Source organism: Carassius gibelio, chromosome A17 (assembly GCF_023724105.1).
Source record: "Carassius gibelio isolate Cgi1373 ecotype wild population from Czech Republic chromosome A17, carGib1.2-hapl.c, whole genome shotgun sequence".
NCBI classification, from domain to species: Eukaryota; Metazoa; Chordata; class Actinopteri; order Cypriniformes; family Cyprinidae; genus Carassius; species Carassius gibelio.
The window spans coordinates 19,312,094-19,324,032 of record NC_068387.1 but is presented as its reverse complement, the minus strand read 5'-3'; the positions used below and the strand labels follow the sequence as shown (position 1 = coordinate 19,324,032).

Sequence of the window (11,939 nt, the reverse complement as noted above, 5' to 3'; positions counted from 1 at the left end):
AATGAAGGGCAGATATCGCTAAAGCCTATTCAGGTGCTAAGCTTACTATATAAAAAATACACACAAAGTGTGCTTGTTTCTTTAACTTGTAATTTTGAAATCATGATGTCGCATTGTAGGCCCAAAAAGGGTTTTGCAGAGGACAAACCACATGCCATCCCACTGAAATATGGTAATGATACAGGAAAATGTTTATGATGGTAAAAAAAAAAAAAGTATTATTTGTCTTTCTGTCATTCAGAGTTCCTTCCTGCGTTAGGAGGCCATTTTATATGTTTCTCGAAATGTACCACAGATGGCCAACACCCATTTCTATCTTTAGAAGGGGGAATCCACCCAAAGCTGTCACTCATGTGGTCTAATCTCGCAGGGGGAAAAAAAGGTAAGTCAGAGCACGCAGCCTAATACAGTTAATACCTACATTTATACAGAAAAATAAATTGAGAACATCAGCCATTTTCTCAATGAAGTCATCACCATTTATTAGATCAAGAAAGCATAACGATTGTGATTATGTACGGAAAATGTACACCTGAAAATATGCTGCATTTCTAAGAAAACAAGCACAGCGCTAAAGATTTATCTGCTTCTGGACTTTACTCACTGCTTTAATTTTTCTTGGACTCCAGCTATGTTTTTCCAAGAGCCGGGAACTATGCATAAAAAGGTCAAAGAAATAATGATTTGAAAAAAACAAAAAAAAAACAAAGTGTGTATTACATTTTTGTACTAAATTACAGCCTTATGAAAAGCAGAGATTAATGGACTGCTTTGTATATCTCACTGGCACTCAGTGAAGAAACACTTTATAAATCACACTAGACATGTGAAGGATTATTAGTGCAACATGCTTTGTTTCTTGGTTTGTTTTATTGCCAAATATTTAAGTACATGGACTACCCTACTTTAATCTGTGTTTAAAAAGTCACCGAAGACGTTTAATAGTATTATTTTTTCAGTGTGGTTTTAGAATGGTGTGCTGTTTAAAAAATAGAGAGAGAGGGGGGAAAACTGAAGACTCAAGGTATACAGAGAGGTGGACTGTAATTTTAAAATCACTAACTATACACACTAACTATTTACTGTGAAGGAATAACAAATTGTTAAGAAACCACCAATGTCTTCCATGGCTGGAGTTTTTAGTAAAAAGCATCTAACTTCATGTATGGAAAAACATGCTGTCCTGAGTCAATATACTCACAGACTGGGTATGGCTGTTTATTTTCGAGGATAAATAGCCCAAATGAGGATAAGCGCATAAACACAAATAAATCTTCAGCTCACACTGTTGCTCTTCAAGGCTCAAGATCTGCATTTCATCAAGAGAACATTTTCAATATAACCAAAAAAGACTGCTCTTACAGGCAAGACACTGGCATGTTTCCAGCCCCACAAAATATATTTAAGTAGCTTATACCTTTAAAAGAGACTAAGCTGTGATTATTAATTTATATATGTATGCATTATCCTTGTCCATTCCTCACACACAGGAAAACACACACTTCTACATTTGTAGTTTTCATATAATTCCTCTTGCGCACCCTCATGTGGATAAATGTTATGGACCATTAGCATGAGAGAGCAAAGAAACTGAAATGCTTGTTTGGTTAATGAATTTTGACTTCTGGAAATCGTTAGCTTGTTTTGGGGCAGAAAAATACATTTTAATAGTAATAAAATAATAATAACATATTATTATTATTATTATTATTATTATTATGAAAACATAAAAAGGCAATGACAACATTTTGAACATTATTGGTTGATTTGAATGTTATCTCGACATAGAAATGTAAAAAGCAAGTGCCATTGGACAGAAGCGAGAGACATTTCGGTAAAATAATGGAACCTAATGCCGCCACTTGTTCGTCAAAACTTGCCTAAAAATCATCTATTAGGCTATCGTAAACATTTTTTTTGTTGTTGTTGTTTGGCGTGAAACAAATTTATTTTTTAATCATCCATATTTTAAATATAAAACAAACTATTATGCTAGCTTAATTCATTCATTTAAATCACAACAGTTTATTATGGGATAATACTCATCGTTGAACACCAGGGACAATAACTGACTATAGAGGATATTGGCTATGCCTATGTGTATGTAGGCTATTTCTTTCTTTTTCTCAGTTGTGTCGCGAATAAATGTCACTTTACAACTTTTTTTTTTTTATCGTGTGAATTATTTATGTAATATAAATATCCAAGAGGGAAATTCTTAAAATAAAAAAGTAGTTCTGTTTGGTTCATTTAAAAAGAACAGTTTGATTTCGTGCTTTGCACAAGGAAACTACTTCGTGTCTTTCCTGTAGTGGTTATTAGATCAGCATGGCTTTATGTGGCCTAATTGTAGAAATATAACAATCCATTAAGGCTATTTATCTGGCGTAATGATTTGGATTTTGAACTTATCTAGAGATAAAAAAATGAGACATCCTGTCATGTGAAAGGACATTTTCTAATAAACTTGTTCCCAATCAGTGTGTTATTTATTATTTACCTAGGCTAGTGCCAAATTACAGCGGGGTAATATAGAATAAAGAGAGAATTCTCGAGTTCACAAATTATGGGATCTCTACATTTAATGAAAATGTATTCACGGTAAATTATAACACCTAAATTACAAATTTCCTCGGTTCAAAAATGCTGATAATCATCAAATCCTAAAAGGACTAAATTAATTTAAGTGCAGAATATATGCAACATTTTAAATAAAGACGAAAAATCAAACATTTTCAGATATTACTTTAATATTTGCTTGTTTTTTTTTTTTTTTTTTCAAGCGACATTAAACGTTGATTTTATCAATGTCCAAATTAATCGTCCTGCCATTGTATAATTCTCTTTAGTTACAGTCCATTCCAAAAGATCTTATTTAGGTATATCTTATGACAAGACTTAAAAAATAAAAATTAAAAATAGGTTTCAGTATATATCAGATAATATTACTATGGCCAGAATCCACCTTGTTTTGTCTGTGTAAATTTAAATTAATATAAATAACAATATAATTGTTAAAGGTAACATTTACTATACATCTGTGCAACAGCATGACAACACATTTACACTCCTACTCACATGCCACTTTACAATATGTACATAAAGTCCGACTCATATTTGTGCAAGATTTCCCCGTCTCCTGATCTGTCTATCAGCTGTCAGAATCCACGTCACTTTTGCCCTCCTCGATTTTCTCTGTGGTTGTTTTCGTGGTTTTGTTCCATTTCTGTGAGTTTTCTGATTCCTCTGATGACGACCTTTTCTGTCTTCTCCATTTTGCTCGTCTGTTTTTGAACCAAACCTAAGCGAAGAAACATAATAAAATGCTTAATTTCATAATATATATTAATAATAGTAATAATAACAAGGCGAGTAGGGTTTATGCAGTGTGCTAATTCTTTTTTTTTTTCTTTAGTAGGCCTAATTTTCAGTTGAGTTTCGTCTCAAGTAGCTCAAATTGTACGCCACCGTGATCTGTAGTCGTCAAATATTAAACAGCGCTACGTTACAGACAACACACTAAACGATTTTGTAATGTGTAGCCTACATCTAGAATGAAGTGATAATGACAGTGCTAACACTGATTTAATAGAATCCGAGCTGTTGCTATTACCTCCAAGCGAAAACAACGTCTATTAAGCCTATGCTGACTAAGGTTAAATGTAAATTTTGCAGTTGCTAAAACGTTTTTGGTGTATCTATTCTACTATTACGCAAAGTCAACGTATTAAAAAAGAAATGCTCCAATTAAAATTGTATTGGATTTATTGTTTTTAACAGTGTACTCTGTCTTTATAGAATAATATCTGTATTTAGGCTACTGTGTGGCTTTCGATAAATGACTTGTGAAATTACAGGCATTCAAAAAAAATTATAGGTTAAGTAGCCTATGCCTACGCGTAGTGGATAAGTGTATATATATATATATATATATATATATATATATATATATATATATATATATATATATATATATATATAGAGGAACTGAGTCCATACTTTTGTAAGTGTAAAATAGTGATTTCACTCACCTCTACTTTCTCTTCGCGTAGGTGCACCTTTCGTGCCAGTTGCTCTCGCGTGCCAACATCAGGGTATTTGGTTTCTTGAAAAAGGTTCTCCAGTGCCTCCAGTTGCTCGTCGGTGAAAATGGTTCGGTGTCGTCTCTTGCGCCGACAGTGTAACTGGTTGAGGAGCTGTAGTTCGGTTCTGGACAAGGTGCCCACGTTCATGTACGACATCATCTGATGTGGGACTGGAGAAATAAGTACTGAACCGGTGCTGTCGTAGCCTGAAAATCAAATCAATGTATTTGAGCACACTGCATAAATATAATATTTCAAACGCAATGGTCTTAAAAATAAATAAATAAATAAATAAATAAACAGTTCTTAAGTTGTTCAAAAAGTCCTCCTCTTTATCAAGAACCATTTTGGGGTGTAGCCTATGGTATTGGTATTTATTTAAATTTTTGTGGAGACTAAATGTAACATTATAGGTTCGTTTGTTGTTTTCTAATATATATAATTCTTAAAAATTGCATCAGACAATAATTCTTTTTTTTTTTTTTATGGAAAATGGAACTTTTATTTTTAAGATGATATCCAAAATAAAGAGGAGTGAATTTCAACATGAAGTGCATTAACAGAATACAGAAAAATTCGCTGCAATAAACAACATTTTAAAATGTACATATACGCACCACACAAATAAAAGTAATAAAATAAAAGTAACATAGGCTACCTGTAGGAATACACGGGTACTGTTGCGAGCCGAGAGTTGGTATTGCGCCACAGCAAGCGGGTCCAGTCGGCCCCTGGACATGAAGTTGTCCATAGTAGTAGTTGTTGTAGCCTATCCTGGTTCCATTTACCGACTGTAAGTTAGGAGCTGGAGGTCCGGTGTGTGAATACAGTCCGTTAAAATCGCCGGCTGCTGTGTACAAGGATTCCGTCAAGTTGGAGAACACAACCGGAGCATTCCGATGGAGCAGAACCGAGTCCTTGCAGCTGGGTCTCCCTGCCAAGATGCTGTCGATACTAAACATCCCAGCGGGCATCACAAGCGAAACGATATTTGAGATTTAGTGCCAACAGTACTTTAATATTCTTATAGTCCTTTTAAAGAGCACAGGATTCCCTCATAGTAGCCAAAAAAAGCGAATTCTCAGTGTGTTTTTCTCCTTTGGAAAGAGTGACCGAGCGCAACAGATTCAGTGACTCGTTTGTGTCCGAGTTGAACCTCCTGCTCACTTTTATACCCCGCTGACGTCATTGAAGGATTTGTGAATGACTTCTCCAATAAGAGATTGGCTGGGCTTAAGGTTAGCACACAATGGCGTGAAAATCACCGATCTGTGTATTGAGATTTAATTTGATTAAGTTATTTGCTGACTTTTGAAACAAATAATTTAGTTCCTGCCTGCATGTTTAAAGACCTGCCCGCGTGAGTCAATCAGATTATTTCGGTCAACAAAGACACTAATATTTGGTTGTAAATTAATGTCTTATTTTTATTTCCTCTTTTTAAAAAGAAAATGTGTTTTTTTTACGTATAGGCTATAATACAGATGTAAAATATTTTACGCGTAAAATAGGTCTGTGATGATTAGAGGAACGACTTCATCACTTCTCCAAACTCAGAGTTCATGCAGGTGAGCTTCGTTTTTATTTAGATTTTTAGACAGCTCGCCCTCAAATCACCAGGCACTCCTATCGAACAATTTCTTTTCCAATCTGTAAAAACTGGAGGTGTTGTAACACTGAGTCAGCTGAACCAATTTGTAGCCGATTATAAATTATTTACGGGGTGAAATTTGTCCACCGACCTCCTGAGGTGACAGAAGTAGTTCCACAAGTATCTGCGTGGAAATATAAATTATTTGCAGCAGAAAACACTTTCGAGATAAAATATAATTTGTCTATTGTCGTTTATAATTGGAAATGCGATCATTTTAGAAGATGTTAAATGATAGGTATCATCTGAATAATTCACAACATCCAACAAAACTTTTTATCTATTTACAATTATAAAAACTAAGTTAGCATGTATGAGCGGAACGTGTAACACTTTCCAGTGTATTTACTGGACTAATATATACAAATATATGCAAAATTGCACAAAATGGTACAAGCTATATTTGACAAGGGCAAATGACTTTCACACACTGTCGACACAGTGTTATTATATAGTCAAATACTTTATTTAATTTGTTGTTTCTTCTAAGTTCTTGTGAGTCTAAATGTTTTTGGCATAACTTAAAGCGTCAATTTGATTACCTCAATAAAAAGCACAACACATTAAATGTCCGTGTGTGTGTGTGTGTATATATATATATATATATATATATATATATATATATATATATATATATATATATATATATATATATATATATATATATATATATATATGTACTTGAAATTAATTTACACAGTTTATTGATACGGTTTCTGAACTACATCTATTTGTAGCAGATAAATATAACGATGTTATATCAAAGTTTGAGACACATAATTAATTACATACATCGATAATTAATTAATTAATTACAGACATCGAAACAAAATATTCCTTCACTAAACGTGCATCACACACACACACACACACACACACACACACACATACACACACACACACACACACACACACACACACACACACATATATATATATATATATATATATATATATATATATATATATATATATATATATATATATATATATATATATATATATTCTGTTTATTTATTTTTTAAATTAGCCACTAAATAGCATGGTGCAAAACCACTGAATTGATGTCCACAGATTCCGCTGCATTATCATGGACTATATCTTAAATTGGTTAATAGCGCGTGTAATTTGCAGAACGGTCGGTCTGACACGACTGTCGCGCTCTGTCCGCGGGAGATAGTGTTGCAGATTAGCGTGTTTACTCCATAACGAGCAGATTGCCGGTAGGGAGGAAATCGCGCGTGTTAATTTACAACACCTCCAATAAGCACGCGCTCAATGGACATATTACCCTCGCTGTGATAAGATAACGACCAGTTAGCGGCCCCATTCTCCAGCTCTAAACATACTTATTGGCATTACATTCCTTGATCAAATGAAATTTGCATGAAGGAAGATTCTGCTTGGTGACATTGGCCATTCAATTTAACACCAATATCGCACATTTGTAATGTTTGAATGTTTATTGGAAATCCAGAGGATATCCAGGCAGTGAAGCCGTGGCACAATCGATTATTTCTAAACTATAATAGCTAACAGTCATATTGTGTTTACTCTGTATAAAAAAATAATAATAATAAAATAGCTAATAAAAAAAAAAAAATCATGGAATTGCTACACTAGGTAGTAATAAACATTTAGATTACAATGACTGACCAAATGTATGTGCATTAGTAAAACCGGTTATATTCGCTCATGACTGACCAGTGATTCAGGGGCCCAGGACCCACTAGGGGGCCTCAGTAAACTTTTAATGATCCTTATATTTGATTTCATTTTTTATTATTATTATTATTATATTAGGCCTCTTAATTGTAATATTAGTTATATGATTTAAATTTGTTATATGTACAAGTTGTCATGTGACGCCTTTTAAACATTAAAAATCTCTTAAAACTAAATTACTAAATGCAACATCCAAACATAGGCCTATTTCTAATTTAGTTAATTGTCCCTTCAGCTGTCCCATTTTTAATTTTCTAATGTAACGTTTTAAATATAGGAATAACGTGAATTGATCTTTTGACACTCCTATTTCTGTAAAGAAAAACGTTTAAAAAACAGCTTTATTATACAGCAGAAGAACGAGGAAAACACATATTCGCCTAGAAGCGGACATGGAATACAGTAGCTAATGGGGGGGGGGGGGGGGGGGGGATAAAAGGATGAGAACCACCGTTTTGGACTCGCTATATGTTTAAAAAAAATGTAAGAGACGCAAATTGAACAATTAGAGGCTATTTAAATCACGGCCTATCAATGGTCAGAAGTTATCCCAAGAATAAATGCGCAAAGGCAGTGCCGTTAACAAGTGGGAGTTTGCCTTATAAGAGCGACGATTCCTTTTCAATAGCTGCCTTTTGTTTCAGTAATTAAATGTTTATCGCATGATTAAAACGGGAACAAGTTGCGTAAAACTTAAACTATGCGGAAATTATTTTATCTCTGTTAGAAGCCGACTAAGAAAAGATGCATATTTACACCTATAGAATACACACACACACACACGCACACACACACACACACATATATATATGCAAGCACCCTTAGCCATTAGGTATGAAAACACTTTACCATATGGCCAATGAAAAGATACTTGGATTTTCAGCTCTGCTCTCTCTATAGCATGCACTCTGTCATTCTAAAAAGGCACCTAGCATTATTATTTCCTCTTTTGTACATCTATCTGAACTTTAAAGAAGCACTGAAAGGAGCTAGTAAAAAGAATTGAAAAAAATGAGATGGCCATTTGAAATTAAAAGCCCCGAAAGAGGTGTGAAGCCACCACTTACATGCTGAATAGCTGACATCAATCACAGGCAGTAAATGGTGGCTCTGCAGACAGGCCTAGACAGGCCTCTTGAATAGAGGATCCGCACATGGGCATCTTCACGGCACAACATATATTTCAGAGCCTTGATCTCTAAAATCTATCATAATGCAGCAAATCAAAAGGGACTTTGTAATATAACCACATTTTAACTAGCATAAACAAACCTCATAGTGAGACAGGCTGTCAGAACCTCCAGATCGCCTCAAGCACAATTCTCCATTTCACTTTTTACATGTCATCATGTCTCAGAGAGAAAATATCTGTGGATGAATGAATGTCAAGTTAGACAGAGAGATATATATGGACCTCCACAAAAAACCCATGTGTGCGTGTGTGTCCTGAATTTGGAGTAGAGAGGCAGAGCAACAAACAGTGCCAGACAGAAGTGTGTATGTGTGTGTGTTTATTTCCTGTGTATTTCAGCAGGGACATAGTGGGGAAATGGAACCTGGCACTGGATTAAAAGAGTTCTTTGCATTTAATCTTTCATTCCATACTGGTGCCGACGAGAAATCCATATTTATTGTTCATGTCATGGCTGTCATATGGCAAGTGCCTGTTTTACAGTGTGTCTTTTGTAGGACCCCCTGAGCTGAGTTCTACAGTGCTGAAACACAGGCATCTACAGGCGCAACAGTTCAACAGCCGCCTTGAGCCTCTGACAGTTGACCAGAGCCATATACAGAGCCATTTTAACAAAAAGCCTGTCACAAAGATCAGAAAACACTCTTTATAGTTCACTCTAAAACTTTTAGTATGTTTACTATTGCTTATGATATTTTTTATTACAAATACTTTAAATATTTTCAACTAGATTTTTTATGACACTGAAACAATATAGCAGTGCTTTCATATATATGAAATGTATAACATTTTCAAAAGAATTTATGCAGAGAACCTGTCATTGTGCATCATAAAAGAACTTCTAACTATATGCGGCCTTATTAGTCATTATTTCTAGTGTGAAACTATCAAGCAGTCTCAGTAATTACTGATTAAAAGCAGCTGGTGCTTTGCCTGTACCACTCTCTGAGACAGGATCGTATTCAGCGGCCTGATATCTAACCGAGAATTAAGATGAGAAGAATCAGGGACACATTTACACATCTTAGAATCAAACATCCCTCTCTGTCCTCTCTCTCCTGTCAGAGAGCCATTGTGAAGAGCTACTTTACCCATGCAGGAATCACAAAAATTTCAAATGGGTGCTGAAGGACATGACAGAATCATAAAGGAACCTAGAATCAGTCCATCAAAATATCAGACCAGCAAATGACAGAAATGAATTGAATGCAGCATATTAATATTTTAACTCAGGCTTCTTAATGTCCCGTGACACTTTAATTTCTTTGAATTTCTCCTGATTTCCTGACATGTTAAAGCCTCTAGGTGTGTATTTACTCCTGCTCTACGGGATGGTACTTGCAGTTTGAGTTGAGACTTGCTTTAGCAGGTTTTGCTGTTTTTAAAAAATAAGACTTTTCTTACGTGTTGGTGACATTGGTATGACTCTAAAAGGCTGGACAATACCATGGACAGCAACAAAGAGGCGTCTCTGAAATGCTTACCATTAGAGGGCACAGGTGTGCAAAGGACACGGCTAACACCTTTTCTTCCGTGAACGCATAATTTCAAGTAAAACATATTTTCATGCTTTATGAACAAAAGGAGGATAGATGATTGACAGCCAAAATATCTGAATAATGGAAAGCCTTTGCAATACTGCTAAATTACAAATACACAGTCCATACAAATCAAGGCTTCCTTAATAAAAACAAATCACATTGTTTCTACTTCCGGATGATGAGGGATAAGAAGAGAGGCAGTAAAACAGAACCATATTGTGTGGATCTGGGAGGGATTATGGGAGAGCACCTGGACCGACGACTGCAATTTAAGAGTAGAAACTCAATCTCAGAGCTTTACCCCAGCCTGCTACTGGTGGTGGTCTCCATTAATCCATTACAGGTGCCAAAGACCCTGCCCTGGCTGGTACTACCAGAGTAGATTTGTTTGTCATTCCTCCCTTTTGTCCCCTTTTAATTGTAATTATTTTCTGTAAATGACTGTAAATCCTTTGCACAGGTTTACATAACCAAATTACTTCTCCAGATCCTCTTTGATTTGTGTATTGTCACTAAAACATTGTCTACATGTAGCCTAGTATGCTTTATAAAAATGTCTTTTGAGTGGTATCATCTAAATATATCTGAGCAGTCTTGTAAAATGTTAAGATAACGACAGTCATTTGTGAGGCTATAAATTACCATACCTTGCACAAGAGTGGCTCTGTTTCATTTGGCTTTGGAAGTGAGGGGCGAATTACACAGTGCTGCCATTGTGATTAACAAAAAGGTAAACGTGCCAGGTAATAATCTTTAATATCTACCGATGACAGAATGGAATTAGCCGCATATTTTCTCCCAAACATTCAATTTTCTTCCTCCTTGTTGTGTAAGCTAGGCCCTAATCCCGTCTTTATGTGGTGGGGTATTAACCCTATTGAGGCCTCTGGACCTGGGGGCGCAAAGCGCGCGCTCTCCGGGACTCAACGCGCCTTTTGTTAGCGCGCGAGACGCGTCGTGCCAGCGCGCAGGTTATTCAGGAGCCTGAGAATCAAATACAGTATTACAGTTAAGCTTTGTAATAATTACCCTCATTAGTCGTAACTGGAGCGCGCAGCGGACGAATTTACTAATGGCTTCACTAATGCGTTGTATAGGCTCAGGAAATGTGTCATAAACATAATTCAATAATCATTGGAAATACATATTAACTCGGCCCTCAAACCGTCAGCGTTTTGCCCCGGAGGAGCGTTGTTGAATTTATTTACTCCTTCCTCGCCACGGTCATTTCCCACATTTCCATTTAGTGAACTGAATGTTTATCCTCTGAGCAGGTTTTTTTTTTTTTGCTCCGTTTGTTGAAAGGGTCGTCGGATCTGCCCGGTCAGTGACATGGAGATTTAAACCGGTCGTTATTCAATTGCACGGTGCAGGTTAAAGATACAGGCTAATAACCTTTAGTCAACCCCAGCGCAATATATTGCATTAGGGTTTCTTCAGAATGTTGTTACTGACTCTGCGGTGATTTTGATTTTATCGAAAACTGATTAAATCAGAACAATGTTTATTTTAGTTCTTTTGTGGTGCAGCAATGTTTAAAGCGCTGTTTGAGCAGATGCAGCCAGGACATGGCATAGCTTTCCCTTTCAATCCACAGAGCAAGAGAAAATTTGATTGAAATTGGAATCTGACACATTTATAATAATTTTGGTGTTTAGTTATCTAAAATATTTTAACTTATATATATATATATATATATATATATATATATATATATATGTGTGTGTGTGTGTGTGTGTGTGTGT

The 11,939-nt window shown here is 35.5% G+C and overlaps 1 protein-coding gene across 1 annotated transcript; it reads right to left on the bottom strand.

Moving 5' to 3' along the window:
* Positions 1-513: 513 nt before the first annotated feature.
* Positions 514-5,209, bottom strand: LOC127933478 (homeobox protein goosecoid-like). Its single transcript, XM_052530509.1, has 3 exons — positions 4,744-5,209; positions 4,032-4,291; positions 514-3,301 (listed from the first exon to the last, which is right to left on the bottom strand). The coding sequence occupies exons 1-3, from the start codon at positions 5,057-5,059 to the stop codon at positions 3,152-3,154; spliced, it is 726 nt and encodes a 241-aa protein (XP_052386469.1). The 5' UTR covers positions 5,060-5,209; the 3' UTR covers positions 514-3,151.
* Positions 5,210-11,939: the final 6,730 nt, after the last annotated feature.